The sequence below is a fragment of the Terrapene carolina genome, unplaced genomic scaffold (genome assembly GCF_002925995.2).
Source record: "Terrapene carolina triunguis isolate 2854851 unplaced genomic scaffold, T_m_triunguis-2.0 Scaffold130, whole genome shotgun sequence".
NCBI lineage: Eukaryota > Metazoa > Chordata > Testudines > Emydidae > Terrapene > Terrapene triunguis.
The window spans coordinates 28,403,875-28,420,237 of NW_020664481.1; the positions used below are offsets into that span (position 1 = coordinate 28,403,875).

The following is a 16,363-nucleotide window of genomic DNA, read 5'->3' on the forward strand; positions in this document are numbered from 1 at the left end:
ACTGTTTGTGTGCGCATTGTTAATATTTTAAGCATTTATAGAACACTTCAACTGTAGCTTTAAGCCCTGTGCATTGTATTTGTGACTGTGCGTGCACATGGGGTATGTGCTGTACACTGTATATGTGACTGTGTGCAAGCACTGGGCTTTCTCTGCTCACTCCACACTTGGTATTGGATGGGGTATGTGCACGCACTGTATTCTGTGTGCAGGGGGGGTGTATATCTGTGCAAACATTGTGTGGCACTGCCTAGGCACCCCGTGGATGGATGTGCAGTGTCCTCTGTGCACTTTTTGGCTGGGTCTCTGCGCTGTAGGTAGCTGTGGGTGCGCAGGTGTCTGTGCAGCCTATTGACCCTGTACCTGCTCGCCGAGGGTGCACCCAGTGTGCGTGCGTGCGCACTGTCCCGCGGTGCGCGCGCAGTGTGCGGTAGTCCGGCTGGGCGTGCGCACGGGGGCATGGTGCGCGCCGGGCTCCGGGTGGAGGAGCGCCAGCTGCTCGCCGTGGGAGGGGTGGGAGCGCGGGCGCGGGGAGGGGCCCCAGTCCCTTGTTCCACCCGCTTCACTTCTTCATTCCTCCTGGGGAGCGGTGCCAGTAGCGGCAGCAGCGGCGGCTCCTCTGCTTCTCCGGCACTTTGAACTCCACTCAGTGTAGCCGAGGGGGGTGGGAGCCCTCCCCCGCCCGGTTTCACCCCCTCCCGGACAGCGGGGCTGGGCAGCTCTTTCTCTCCCGCTTGCCTTGCCGCCAGGCTTGGATTGTCTGCGGGCAGAGGGGTGAGCGGGGCAGCCTTTTGTTCCCCCTCCGGCCGGCCGGCGAGCCCCGGGCAGAGCTCGCAGCCCCTTCCTGGGGCAGGCAGGGCGCCGTGGGGAGAGCCGCTGCTGTCTCAGCGCCGGGCGCGTGGCGTCTTTGTGTCCAGCTGCTCCCGAAGGCAGAGGCAAACCCTGTGGCTTGGCACTGAGCTTTTTCCTCCCCCACCCCGGCAGAGAGAGACACCTACCTGGGCTGCTCCACCTCCTCCCTCTCCCTTGTTTACCTGCACTTTCCCACCGCCTCTTTCTTCTCTCTCCGTCTCTGCCCTCCCCTCGGTCCCTTCCCTTGTCTGTCCCCCTTGCCAGCTCCAGCAACTTGGTCCTTTCCCCGAAGCAGAGATCCAGGGAAGGGAACTGAAGGTGGATCTGTTATAACCTCCCAGCGCTTTTCTCGAAGTGCACTTCTTGGACCCAAACCACCCCCAGCATGGATGTAAGATTTTACCCAGCTGCAGCTGGTAGCTCTCTTCCCGGAGACCCTTCCAATCTGGACTTTGCCCAGTGTTTGGGTTACTACAGCTACAACAAGGTGAACATTTCTGGTCTTATTCATTATTCTTCAGGTTGCTGTTATATTGCTTATCTCTGTATGTATTAGAGTTTGGTGTATGCCGGGGGTGGGGGGATATCAGGAGGTGGGGATTTTAAGTACTGATCCGGAAGGTTAAAACTTACTTTTCGAAACTGCGAAATGGGACACAATGTCCTTAAAAAGTTTAAATGCTCACTTTTCCCCCTGGCATGCAGTGATGGAGAGAGCCGCTGTGATTTTTGCTCTGTGAGAATATTTCCATCTCCCCCCAGTCTGAAAGGCACAGCTTTGTAATGTTGCATTTACATCTGTAAACACAAATGTGTTACACTTTGAACAGCTACATCATGTTACCGCTTGTAGCGTTTCATTGGCCACAAGAGAATTACTAAGGAACCAAGTGTTTTCATCTGGGCAAAGGATCTTGTTTAGTTTTTTTAAAATATAACTTTAAGATGCGCTGCTTTTTCCCCGCATGTCGGGAACAATGGACAGCTTCTTTGAGTCCGTAGTAGCAGAGTGGGATTTCTATCCAGGGCCAGCACTTCTGAAGTTTTCCAGGGGCTGGACCCACTTCTGCTCCCAGTGTTATGTTATAGCAGAGTTCGGATGGAAATGGTGCTTCAAGATAGTGCATCTCTGTTGTGGGGGAAAGAAAGACCTTATTCTAATAACTCGTTCTTTCAGATCAGTTTTATCGAGTCTCTAAGTAAAGGATTATTACAAAGTGGAGGATTATCTAGAGGTTTATGTACCTCAGCTGTTAACTTTAAAAGGGAATAAACATTTTGATTTGGATACTGTCAACGAAGTTGCAGTACTGCTTACTGTATTTGTTTTTCACACCTTTCTTGTGGCTTGTATGGATTTCAGAACAGATGTTGCTAGTCAGAAGGAGTAGATGTTCCCCAGTGGGTTCTAGCCCACGAAAGCTTATGCCCAAATAAATTTGTTAGTCTCTAAGGTGCCACAAGGACTCCTCGTTGTTTTTGCTGATACAGACTAACACGGCTACCACTCTGGAACCCAGTGGCTCAATTTATTTACAAAATATGTGTTTAAATAATATCAAGACAGTTTGTTTCACAAATTACCAAAATCTGGAATATGTGAAGTTTAAGAATGACACTGTGACTCATGCTATTTTGAAAAAGACTTAGCTGTTTGCACTGCTGTGTGTCAATAGCACATTGAGCTATTAGCACTGGGCCCTCTCACATGCACATAAAGATCCCTTTCACACTGTGTTTTTCCTGGTGCTGTGTTTGCCCAACCTCTGGGGCCTTTTGTGATGTACTATATGAAATGTTGGGGAAAGAAAGGGTGCTGCACAAAGTGTTAACTTATGTTAACTCTGATTCTAGAATCCTTTGCGAATGCATCCTTAAAGTTTGAGGAAACACAGAGATCACTTTAAGGGAGAAATAATTTGGGATCAAAATAAATGGATGGAACAATATCTGAGTATGGAGAAACTTTCTCAGGAAAAAATAACATACAAGTGGATATCACAAGTATACTTTTCTATTCCTCTTCAAATGATAATTCTAACTTCAATTGCTGCAATGTTGAAGCTTGTGAGTGCTTTTTTTGGGGGGCTGCCTTGCTATTCAAAACATAGATATACTTTCACTGGGAGATGTAGAACAGACTTCCCGGGAAACGTACATGACTCACACATTGCGCATGCTCTCAGCGAATCCAACACGGAGGCTATTGGCATGCTGCTTTGTTAATAGTTAATATTAAAAGAAAACGTGAATGAAGATAACATGAGTGTCAAGCTTTGAATGCTGTTAAAGGCTTCAGAAATGCTAAAATGCCTAGTAAATATGCACTGTTGTTTGGTACACCAACTAATTTTGAAAACCTGAGTCATTTACTTGATATAAATTTATTTATTCATTAACATTTTTATTTATTATACACCTCATGTACTTATTTCAGGAGCCACTACAGATACTGTGTAAATTCTTCTTGATTCAGTGATTGTTACATCCAAAATCTTGAATAGCTCCGAATAGCTCTAGTTTGTTGTGTAAACTCAGTTGGTGCACATGCACATAAAGTTGACATCTAAAATCACCATACCAAATACATTTTTATTGTGGGCAGGAAAGGAAATAGTACACATATACAGCAAACATTAGAAGTAACCAACTTCTTAACCTGTAAGATTTTTGGAAAACCTAATGCAAGTTCCATTTTTCTGTACTTGTTAACACAGTTTTGGTAAAGACTAGTAGGCCAAGCTTCAGCCTATAGCAGAAGACCTTTTTATGACCAGAGGAGAACTTGTAATAGATCTACATTGTGTGAGTTGTTACAGATAAAGCTTTGCATGTTAAGGGCCTGATCTTGAGCGGATGTGTGCACCCACAGTTCCTAGAGATGTTGTTGGGATTGGTGGGTATCATTTCCCGTTAGGATCAGTCTGGAAAGCAATAGCATACTGTGCAGGTGTTTCAAGAACAGAAGTGCAATCTCTGATTGAGTTCCTAGAAGGGAGGCTCCTGTTCTATAAGAAGTTAGATTCGACTTCTACCTATACTAAATAGCTCACCTAGTAGTTACTCTCCTGCATGGAAAATATACTCCCCACCCCTTAAAAACAGAGTTCACAAAGGAAGGTTAGACTAGACAATCACAATGAGCCCTTCTGGGCATCATTTCAAGTTTTCTTATTAAGTTTAGTTTTGAAGGATTCCCCCCCCCCCCGCCTCCCCAGATATGCTTAGGCAAAATAAACTATTTTAAGTCACTGGGCTCAATTGAAAGCATAGAACTCAAGGGTGAAATCCTGGCACCATTGAAGTCAATGGTACATCTCCTATTGACTTCAATGTGGACATGATTTCATCCCAGGTCTTTAAGACTCCCAGCTGAGTTCCCTGTCCACTGGACCACTCTGCTTCATTGTTACAATCTGTATTCATATTCTTCTTGTAATGTGCCAATGATATTACCTGTGACAACTGAGTTGCTGTGGAAAAAATGGTGTGATTACAAGTAAAATGGTTTCATGTTGGAACATATCACTGCATAAACAACACAGTTTCTATGAAAATATTGCCAGTATGATTAAAAAGTGTAGTTGACGATTCATGAGTCAGCCACTGCAAATTGATTGTTGAGTTATGAGGTCTAAAAATTTCAACACAAGCACTGATGTTGAGAAAATACACTATAAAGATAATCATTGGAGCAGAATTCTCACTCTAACATAACGCTCTCACCCTCTGCCTAAAGGACAATCTCTCTGTCACTCCTCTGGAGGCCATGTGACTCTGCCTACCCCTAAACAGAGCTCTGGCATAAACATCACAACCTAACCCTGAATCTGCAGGTATGCAGTACACAAGAAAGCTAACTTGATTTCTTCCACCAGAACAGTCTCTAAAAGTTGCTACTCTCAAGCTTAATGTCACCCTGTTGGTTACCCAGTGTTGTGGTAATTATTTCCAAGGGGTAGCACCTTGATTTCGAAGACTATTAGTTTTGGAAATCAGATAGGCCCCTCCTGCAGTGTATTTAAGCACAAGTTTAACTTCAAGTACTAGAATAGTCCAAGTATTATTGTTTGTATTATAGTAGCTTCTAGATATTTCTAAATTAGGATTCTATTTTGCGAGGCACTGTACAAGCACATAGTATGCTCCAAAGGGCTTACAAAATAAATAGCTAAAGAGCAATAGGCGAAACAAGAGGCACAGAAAGGTGAAGTGATTTGTCCAAGGTCACCAGCATAGCCAGGAATAGAACCAAGAATTTAGACCAGTGCCTTATCTGGTCCATACTGGATCTCATTTACTTCAATATGATTAGTTACATATTTAAAGTGAAGTATGTGCTTAAATGCTTTTCAGGATTGGGCCAGTAATTCATAAATTTTCCATACCGTTGTGACGGTAGTTGGGTAATCAAAGTACATAACCTGCCCCTCTGTGTGTTAGGACTGCTGGTGGTTCTCAAGGAGGAGACCCATCTCTGATTGGTAGAATTGTATGAGGGATGGCAGTATGCCTCATTCTAGTTCACGACTGTTATATTTATATGTACTAAAAAAAATCACCATAAGAGTTGTAAAAAAATTATTAAAAGTTGAAAGACACCAGCTGTTACACATTCTGCTTCTGTCTTGCTCCCTTTTATGGTTCTGCTGATAGAAAGTAATTTTGGATGTAGGCTATAGTATAATGTGTTTTTTTTTTTCTAAATAAACTTTTTCCAGTTATTGAATAGATTACATGCCTTGAACTGAAAATGTTTATGGAACTTTTTGTCATAGAGAATAAGGAAGTCTGTATAGCAGCCACAATTCTCATGGTGCTTTTAAAATAAACAAACCAAAAAAAAAAAAAAAAAAAACAACACATCCTAGTGCTTAAGTGAGTTATCATATTAGAACTGAACAAAATTTGCTGTATTATTTAACAGTTTACATTTTTATTGAAATACAGTGTATTTATTCCATACAGATGCTCTTGAAGGTCAAAAATTTCAAATTTGGGTGCCTAAATTTAGGCACCAAAATCCATATTTTGATGCCAGAGTTTGACGTTTTTGGCTGAAATATCTTGGATCTTATGGGTTTAATAGAGGTAGAGAAGAGACAGCAGTAGCCTGGGTCATGGGGAGCCTTTAGTCTGGCTGTACAGTAGTGAATGAAAGGAAAACTCTGTTTCCTTTTGGTGGCTGAGGACCCCGGGCACATAAGCTGAATGCCTTAAGACCTATGCAGCAGTGTGCGTTTTCAGAGAGAAATATGAGTTTTAAGTTGTCTGTAACACTCTATTGCTGCTCAGTCATGTTTACGCTGATCATATAAACATAGGTTTCACCACATGTCCCAGACAACTTATCTAAAGACAATGGTTATGAGATGGGAGACAATCCAAATAAGGGTCTGTGATCTCTCCCCTTATCACCTCTTTTTGGATTACCATTTTATCACTAGTATAGTTCCATGATCCTCCTGGACAGCTGACAAATTTACTGAACTGTCACTTGCCCAAAATGGTAAATAGATCTGTCAACATTTCAGCACTGTACAGGCAACTTCTGTGGGGAACCACAGAATAGTGCAAAATGTCCCCCCGATCTCTGGGGACCAAGAATATTCCATCTGAGATTCCCTTTGCTCCAAAGAGGCATGAATTCTGATATCACTGAAACCTTTGTCAAGCCAGTGTGCTTTACTAATACAGGCTTCATGAGGAACAGTGAAAATCCAAAAGTAGAATAAAAATTACAGTTTGTGCCATCACTAGCTCTTGCAGTACGTTGTCTTTCTGAAGAATGATCTACAGCTTTTCATGACCTGAGTCTTCTTGAACAGCTAGCTTAGAAAACAAGCCCCCTAAATGTCAAGTGCAGCAACTTTACAAAGGACGATGTTGTTTTGAAGGAGCTTGTACATAGTGGTGACACTAATTGGATTGTGCAACGTATAATTTTTTTGTTCAAATAATGCAACTTCTGTATTGAATAAACCATTTGTTTATGGGAGAAATAAACAAAGGGAGAAATTGGTTTTAAAAACAGTTAACATAGCAGAAGCGGTTTTCTCTTGATGATTTGTCAGCAAGTTTCATTACAACTAATTACAATTTAATCAGCAAGGACTTTTAATGAAGTACAATCGTGTAAGAAAAGTAAAGTGCGATAGTTTATTGTTAAAGGTTTTCTGAAGTATGTTTAGTATGGCATATGAAAAGCCCAAACAGGTATCATTTAAAACTATGAAGAGATAGTTTGTAGCAAATTAATTCTCATAAAAATATTTCCAAGAACGAGGAAAATTATTTTAAAATATCCTTTTGAGACCTGTTCTTATAAGATTGTTTACTTTAAATATTATTCTTTGATATAAAATGATGGTGTTCAGTGCTACCGAGGAAGTGAGGTGAAATGTTGGTAGCAATATTACAGGTAATCGTTTACATTCCACCACAATGGCTGGGACTGCCATTTACAGTAGAATCTCAGAGTTACGAACTAACCAGTCAACCACACACCTCATTTGGAACCGGAAGGATGCAATCAGGCAGTAGCAGAGGACCGCCCCCCCTCCCCCCCAACGCCCCCCATATACAGTATAGTACTGTGTTAAATGTAAACTACTAAAAAAAAAAAATAGGGTAAGTAGCATTTTTCTTCTGGTAAGTAAAGTTTCAAAGCTGTATTAAGTCAATGTTCAGTTGTAAATTTTTGAAAGAACGACCATAACGTTTTATTCAGAGTTACCAACGTTTCAGAGTAATGAACAGCCTTCATTCCTGAGGTGTTCGTAACTGAGTTTCTACGGTATTATATTTTTGCACAGTGCCTAGCACAATAGGCCAAACTGGTTGTAGCCTTTAGGTGGTACTTATTGCAATGTAAATATTATAATTATTATTGATTTGTTGTGTTGTAGCCTTGTTGGTCCAGGATATGAGACAGACAAGGTGGGGTGAGGTAATATCTTTAAGTGGACCAATTTCTCTTGGTGGAAGGGACAAGTTTTTGAGCTTAATTATTATTATTATTATTATTATTAGTGTTACTAATAATGGATTTGAGTAGTTTCATTGAACTCAGTGACACTATAAAAACACCCAAGTTATGTAGACATAAAATAGATAATTCAGTGGGATTATTCAAATGCCTAAGTGTTTGTAGAATCAAGATCTTAAGTGCACAATATGCCTTTTTGATCTGTAGACTCCCATTGCTGTTTACAGCATGATGTAAAATTGGGTACTGCACTGACAATATGCAGCTAAATACCTAATGGCAAGGCTGAGTACTCAGATGCTTAAAACTCTTGTCTGATAGCAGTTGTCCATACTGATACCTCTCTATCTTATGTATTTATAGAGTGCCAGTCACCCTAGTATCTTGGAGATGATTTCTACCAAAATTGAGAACTCCAGGGAGAAAAACTAATCAGGAATTTAGATAACAAAGTCACACAAGAACCTTCTGGTCTCTACGATTGTTAAATTAAGATGAAGCCTTTGATGAGATCATGTTTGCCCATTATTAAATGTTTATTTTTATAATAAGGTTACCATTTCATATCTGTTTCCTTGTGTCCTAGCGCCTGTCAGCCCAAATCCAAATGCTATTTTTTGTGTGTTCTGTCTACTTGCAATGAAAACAACATATTGAAAAATACAGAAATTTAATACAAATATTGAACTTGTAATAACAGAGGAGAAAAATCCTTTATTCTAGAATTACTCCTCAGATTTGCAGTTTTCATATCAAAATAGATGGTTTATTTGACAACACTTGGTGTATATATAAAGTCATTTTCACTGTTTCCCCTGCATAGTCAGTTAGCTGGTCCGTTTCTCATTTGTGAGCGACCCCTTATAAACATCAGCATGGGAGCAGAAAAACCCTTATAAAGTTTAATAATTTCCTCTCCTCCTCTTCCCCCCCCAAAAAATTAAGACCTATTATTAGGCGGTTCGCTGTCAAACAGGAATTTTTGAAATTGGTCAATTTAAAAAAAAAAATTCAAGTTGACTGTGTCCCTTTAAGCTGATATAAGATTTCTTGGATAGCAATACAGTGTGTTTCCTTTCATGAGCATTTTTGGGTTTTAACTTTGTTTATACTCATTTAGGTCTGATCCAATGTGGGAATTGTTTCATTGACATATATGGGCACTAGATCAGGCCAATTCTTGGTGTTTCATGGGAAAAATAATTTGCAACTCAGTATTTTGTTTTTGCTACCGCAAAGTAGAATCCTTCTCAATGTGTGGTTCATCTTGACCCTGCATTATTCCTCTGGGCCACAAGTTTGCACAGGGATATCCAAGAGCTAACTCTGGTGGAGGAGAGATGGATGTGGCATACACAGAAGGTAAAGGTATGTTAGTGTGCGACTGGGCAACTGCTAGAAGCAGGGATCTGTTTGAGTTCTCTTCCTGGATACTGCAACTGTTTTGGTTTGGATCTCATCAGCTGCTGGTCCTGGAAGTTGCTGTGGAGAGGCAATGGTACATCTCTCCTTCTCTTTCTCCCCATTAATGTATAAAATGAATGATTTGGGCCTCAATACCTTTACATCTGCATTTTCTTATCTTCAGTTAACTCTCGCCACTAAGACATCTTAATGGAACTACCACATAAGTAAAGATATATGTGTAAATGAGATTCAGAAGCTCATAGCTACCTGTATTACAAAGTCAATTGTCCTTTCCTATTTTACTGAAAAATGCACCCAGTTTTTGGAGTGAGTGCCTTCTTATGGGTGGAGCTTTTGTGGATGTCTCTTATCCACTAAAGTAAAACAATAGTAAAGTTTACATGTAATTTTCAGTTTGAAAGCTACTTTCCCTTTCAAACAGTAATTGCAAATCCTTTTGTTGTTGTTGTTGTGAAACTGCTTTTACTATGAAACAAACTCTTCACACCTGGTGTAAAAACCAGCTGTCCTCATTTGCACTTCTACTGGTGATCCTGAAACTTGGGGGTTCTATTTAACACTGAAGAATGGGCACACCATTTGCATTGAAATCAAGTAGTTTAAAAAGAAAAAGAGAGAGAGTAATACAAGAAAATTAGCAAACATTTCAAAACTGGGTACCTGAAGTTAGGCACCTGAATCCATATTTAATCCCTGCAAACACTTACACATGTGAACAATTTTATGTGCATGAGTAATCCCATTAAGCTCAATGGGATAACTTGCATGTGTAAAGTCAGTCACATATGTAAGTGTTTGTAGGATTGGGGCATATTTAAATACCTAAACATTGATTTAGATGCCTAATTTTAATGTGAAATATTTTATGATAATTGTGCAAAAATTGACTGAGAGGCAGAGAAGAGCTGCTTATTTTCAAAGCAGAAGATATTTATCTCATGACTGAGCTCTTTTACAGTTACTCTATTTATAGTTCTCATCCTGCTTTTATAAATAGCTGCGTTTCAGATGGTTTAGGAAATTGGCATACTCTGTCTTATTCATAAAAGCATATTTGTTAAATTAAATTATACTTTTATTCATAAGCTAGTTTCTGATTGGCAGAGGTTTGTCTTTTTTTTAGCAGTTTCAAGTGGGTAGAATAAACAGTATTGAATTTAATTAAGTTAAGTGTTATTTAGGTATTGGAAAATTGATATTCAGTATGCTTTAGAAAATAGAATTTTTAAAAGCATAACTTTGTTAGGTTTTTAACCTGTAAGCATAAAGATACAATACTACTACTAACAGACAAGCAACTATGTACTAACTTCAAAGATATAATTTCACTGATAGGCTCTAGTAACACACTCTGTGGTTGTGGTTTCTCACCGTAACCCAAGATGGAGTTTCTTTCTATTGCATTGTTTAAGATGGTTAAAAACACTTTAACCTTACACTTAAACAGTTACAAGTCAACTTCTGCCCTAGATATGGGCACTTAAGTCCTAGTTACTTCAGTATAAATTACAAACATATATGAGAGCACAACTTGGGCCTACAACATGAAACATTTATGTTGCATATAGTCATGGATCTCAGTGGAAACAAATACTTGTACGTGTGTAACTGTGAAGTCTGTGACTCTCTAAGAATTTGCAAAACTATATACAATATGATGAATTGGCATAGTTGACTTTTTGCAGAAGAACAATGTATGCTTTGTGGTGTAAGCTTTTTTTAAAATACAGTCAAGCAACATGTGCTCCTGTTTTCCTTTCTTTCCAATATTTCTTTTAGATACACACTTTAAGGCATCTTTCCTCTGCCACAGTGATGTAATGGGGCTTTAGTGTGATTGAGAGTTAGGCCCAAGAAGCATGTGTATCAAGTGTATGAGTGTATATAGATGAATTACACATTACTTCCGATGGTGCAGTCTGACATCCTAAGCTAAACAGAGGTTTGCATGGTTGCTTTCTTGACAGAGATCTACCTGTTGTTTGTGGCATAATATATACAACAGATAACTTACGCCCTCTGTTTTATTCTGGTATCTTTGTCTTTAGATTTCAGCATTTGAAAAGCACATTTCAGAGTAGCTGGGCTGTATTACTCATGGAAGATGTTTACAAAAAAACCATCTGTAGCTTGTTGAATATACATATAGAATTGTTACTCCAAGGACTCAGCTGATACTCCCCTACAGAATTATGCATTCTTCATGTGGGATTTGGAAGGTTCTAATATAACAGTCTTTTCTAAATTGTATATGAGCAGATGGCTTGATTCACTGTGGCTGGCTCTGGGGGAGTCTCCAGCACCCCTAGATTATTAGGAGCTGCTTCAAGAGAATGAGGATTTTTGTCTGGCGAGGGCAGGTGGTGATTTGCTAGCAGAGGGCAGTTTTATGTTGTATCTTTGGCTCCCAGTAGCAAATGCTGCCTGGGGAATGTTCTGAATCAACCTACTCTTTGGGTTCTGTTGTCATGCCTCACCTCTGATAGTGCTTCCCACTTTTGACCTGGGTTGGCTGGTTCTAGATCATACCAGCCACTTTAATTACTTTTAACTTCCCCAAACCCAGGCAGACTTTCACCATCCAGGCCTGAGGTATGTCGGTAAAAACCAGCATAATCCAGGGCTAAATATAGCTCACAGGGTTTAGCAACAAGTTGTACAAAAGGAAATCATATTTGTTATGCTAAATGGAAGGATATGGCGAGGTAGACAAATGACTAGGTAACATAGATTTACTTTGGCACTGTACATATGCAAAGCCATTTGTGGGATAGTTCAAATTTGCAAGCTTGAGATGAGTCTTGAACTTTCTACTTGAAATTTAGCTCTGCTCTGAAAAGTCACTGTAAAAATGGCATTATGTGGTTCCATGGTTATTGTGTCACAGTGATTTGCAGATCTAATTTGCTCATTAAGTAACAAGATGTTTTTACTAAATGCAAATAAAACAGGGCTCTTTCTGTCTTCCATGTTATGAAGTATATGGGAGTTCTGCTTGAGTGAGGACTGCAGTATTTCGCTCTAATTTCCAGTTGCAGAACTGGATTACTGGTGACACAACATAGTCTAGAAAGCCTTTTGCCTATATTACTATACCCATATCTTTAGTCAGCAGGAGTTTTGCTTGAGTAAAGTTCACAGAATTTGGTGCTTTAACAACTCTGATGATGATGTGTGAACCAGAAAAGAATCCAGCTCCCTCACTTATAGATGTGTTGACTCTGTAGGACTAACAGGAATAAAATAAATGTATTCTTCAGAAAAGTTTGCAGCCATGACTTGTTATGCACACAGAGATGAAAATTGTTGAGTCAGAAAATTACACTTTTATATAGTCTCTTTTTTAAAATGTTATTCGAATTTAAGGTTCTGACTCAGTTGAAATGAGCTTTCATAGCGCCACAAAAGTGGTAAGAGGCTACTTTTTATTGTGAAGGGTTAGGACTCTTTCTTTGCCTTTTCTAGAGTCATTGAATTTTTTATGGCATGCTTGTGGTCCTAGTCTCCCATATACCTACTGTATATGACTTTCTGGCCCATTCAATGCTTGCCATCTCTGCATCACAATTCATACTGCTTGGCAATATGCATATGCACATGGACAATTATTTCTAAATAGATGCTTTTAAAAGTTAACTCATCATGAGAAATGAGCAGTATGGTGTGATGATAAAGAGCTTGATTCATGTAATGATATGTGTGAGCTTTATGCTATTTTAGACTTTATACACCTGCAGAGTTTCTATGACTCAAACAACTCATAATAGGCTAAATTAAAAAAATAAGGACATCAGAAGAGTTGGATAGGGTCTAGAAATCACAAAAATGTAAGAGGAATCTATACGGCCTCGAACTATACAAAGTACTTGAGTTTCATTTATTTTCTGCATGAATGAGAACTGACATCAGACATATTCCTTGCTGTCTCCTGCAACTACATTTCTTCCTCACAAAATGTAAACTTTTTCATTTAAAATAAATGTGAGAATAGAAAGGAGTGTACAATTTCTGTAGAGTAAAATCAGTTCTGGACCTTCATATTCACTAGTCCAGATTGATGGGTTGCAGCTGCTCTTGATGAGAGACAGGTAGTTCCGTTGTTGACATCTGGCCCAGAATTTTGACAGCAAGCATCTCCATCTCATCCCTCTCACCATTATTTTTATGCTTTTTCCCTAGTTCTTTCTGCTGCATTCCTCACCTTCATTCCCTACTTTCACATTTCTTTGTGAAGAGGCAGTCATACCAGTCTACATAAAATTCTGAAAAGGCCACATATTTTTTAAGAAAGGAAGATAGCTGTGGCGAACTGCAAGAAGGGTGAAAATAAAAGAGTGAAGGGTTGGGGAGCGTTCCTACAGTTAATAATTTTGGGGTTGATTTCTCTTTGGTATTCCTGGGCTCTGAAACCTGCAGTTTCTGGGGCTGAGGATGCCTGCCGTCTTCCCAGAGAAAGAAAACTCCTCATTCAAAAAACAGAATATTGATGGGAACCAGACAGAACAGGAAAAAATTGATTCATCTTTTTCTTCTTTCATTCTGATAGCTTCTGGTACTGAGCAAGGGAGCTCACTTTTGTAGCACTCCTCCCTTACCTTAGTAGTTCAGGTTATCAAAGTTGTTAGCACGGATGCTGCATTAACGTCCTTGAATTTAGAAACATGAAGAAGATTTCAGACAATGCATCTCTGTGTGGGTGGTAGCGAGTGAAGGGGAAGAGGCAGTTATTCTGTTCCAACCGCAGAAGTTTCTCTTGGAGAAAAGCTCTTCTCTTAGAAGTTCTTATTCTGAAAAGAAGGATCATGACTCTTCCAGACATTTAACCTAGAGAAAGCGCTGAACTTTGTGCTAAAATTTGTCAAAAACATGTGTGACTCCCTCTTCTCCAGCTCTGGTTTCCAAAGTAATCTAAGAGCAGGAGAAACTGGATAACATCATGCTCCCGTACATAGTTGTAAGTTCTCTGATGGAGAATCTGTGGCAGGTTGAAGATAGAAATAGTTCTCATACTTTCACATTTGATCGAAGCTTCATAAATAACTTGCTGAAAAATTAAACTGGGGGGTACTGTAGGAATATCAGCCATCCCAGGCTCCGCAGACCTGTGTTCTAGTCCCCCAGTTCTTAGGCATCCATGATCTGAGAAGTTAAGGCCACTCCCTGATGCTGTTTGGAAAATAAATGGAATCCGTGACAATAATCTGTGCTACAAGAGCATCGCACAATGTTAGTAACCATCCATCTGGCTGTTAAAGCACTAACTTGCATACAACAACCACTATATGCAATGTCTCAGCCTCACCACCAGCAGCAACGTATCTGCCTGGTAACGAAAATGGGCTATACAGCTATAAACTAAGTCATAAGACCTGCGTTCTTACTTTATGAAGCTACAACCATTGTTATGTTCTTCTACAGCAATAAAATGTACAGAATTGCCTCATGTGCCATGTCCCTGCATTCTAGGATGTTCTGAGTTCCAGCAGAAGGATTGGCTAATCTGGTGGGAGCAAGAGAGGTTATCTGCTTTGACAAAGCAAACCATAGATGGGACAATAATCCAGAACCTGCAACAGAAGGATTTTAGAAATATCCATCAACCGTCAGTGCAGAATTTCAAGGAAATTAATTTTTTAGAGGGCAATCAGGTCAACCCGTATTGTTTTGTGAGTCCACATTGTCAGACTGGAGGGAGGCTAAACTGGCTAGTGAAAGCATGAACCGATATTTCTGCAGACTGCTGTGTGAAGTCAGCAGTTAACAGAGGGTTTTTGTGTAATTTATAGTGATTCCATCACCTGCTTGGTTCATTCCCTCTCCTGTGTTATGAATTACAGACTGAGACAGATGACGTCAAGCCTGGTAGATAATCTCCTTGGTATCCCAGAAGAGAAACCAGTTTCTCCTCTGGAGGCATTCTCAATCATTTACTTAATTTATTTTGCCATCTCTAAAAGATAATAGGAGGTAGATGGCCAATCCTAGATCAAATAGGTGACTCGTTTTGTTGTGAAGAAATGATTATGAATGGAAACTGCAAGGGCTCTGCTGTGGGTGATTATCAGGCATCCCTGGACTTGGAAGGATCACATTCTTGTTTAATTAGAAATATCTTGAGTTTTGCTCTGAGGGATGATTATCTACAATACTATTCTCTCCACACTGAATTTATCTCGGGTCCAGAGTACTGTATAGTGTCCTGCTGGGGGGAGTATCCTGGAGCCTAGAAGGAAACTATCTATCTAAAGAGATTAAAGGAATTTTCCTTCTTACATTAGATTGTTACTGATGACACTTCTTATGGGTATGGGGCAGATCTTCAGCTGGTGCAAATTGTCAGAGGTCAAAATTGAACTTCAATGGTTTACATCATTTTAGGGTATGGTCCATGGAACTTGAAGTGGTTGTTGGCTCAGGAGAGATGGTTCCTTTAGCGGTGTTTATAAATCAGTAGCCTGAGTTTCAAGGCTTGGGAAGTGTTCATGACTTGGCTATGCCCTTAAGAAATGAAGCCCTAATTAATTTGGGCAGTGGAAAAGAATAGATACCTCTTCACAGAGGTATGTGAAGTGAGTGTGAGTTCAGCTGTCCTTGGACCTGTTTGTGTACAAGGTCAATGTCAGACTGTCTTAGTTCTGTGGAAAGTAATTAGAGCCGGAAATTAGCACAGTGTGTGTGTCTTTCCCTTTTCTTAATCCACAGGGATAGACACACCTTAGCTCTGATCCCACTAATGTAAAAAGTGGTTTGCAAGATGCAGAAGGGTTTGGCCATAAGCATTCTAGGAATTCCACCCTAGGTACTGCAGTCTGAGTTTGATCCTGTACAATTTTCAATAAAGGAATAGTGTTCTTTCCCCGTGTTTGGATTGAAAGCTGGATACTTAAATCCATCCTGACCATTGACATGGGTAGTTTGCATGTGACAGAAACAGGAAAAACTCCGTTTGCCTAGCAAATTATTCAGCATTTTCTAGTTACAATCTAGTCACTGATATTTTTATTGAAGGCAAACAGAACTGTTGATGATTTTTTATATATATATATACACACACACACACACACACACACACACACACACACACACACACACACA

At 39.9% G+C, this 16,363-nt stretch overlaps 1 protein-coding gene across 2 annotated transcripts in view; it reads left to right on the forward strand.

The window, feature by feature from the left end:
• Window positions 1-1,110: 1,110 nt before the first annotated feature.
• The window catches only part of TOX3 (TOX high mobility group box family member 3), an 85,646-nt gene continuing 70,393 nt past the window's right edge, over window positions 1,111-16,363 (forward strand). For both annotated transcript variants that reach the window (XM_029911752.1, XM_024208733.2), the window contains exon 1: window positions 1,111-1,339. In XM_029911752.1, the coding sequence (XP_029767612.1) occupies window positions 1,238-1,339 (102 nt within the window). In that variant the 5' untranslated portion in view covers window positions 1,111-1,237. The remainder of the gene's footprint in view (window positions 1,340-16,363) is intronic.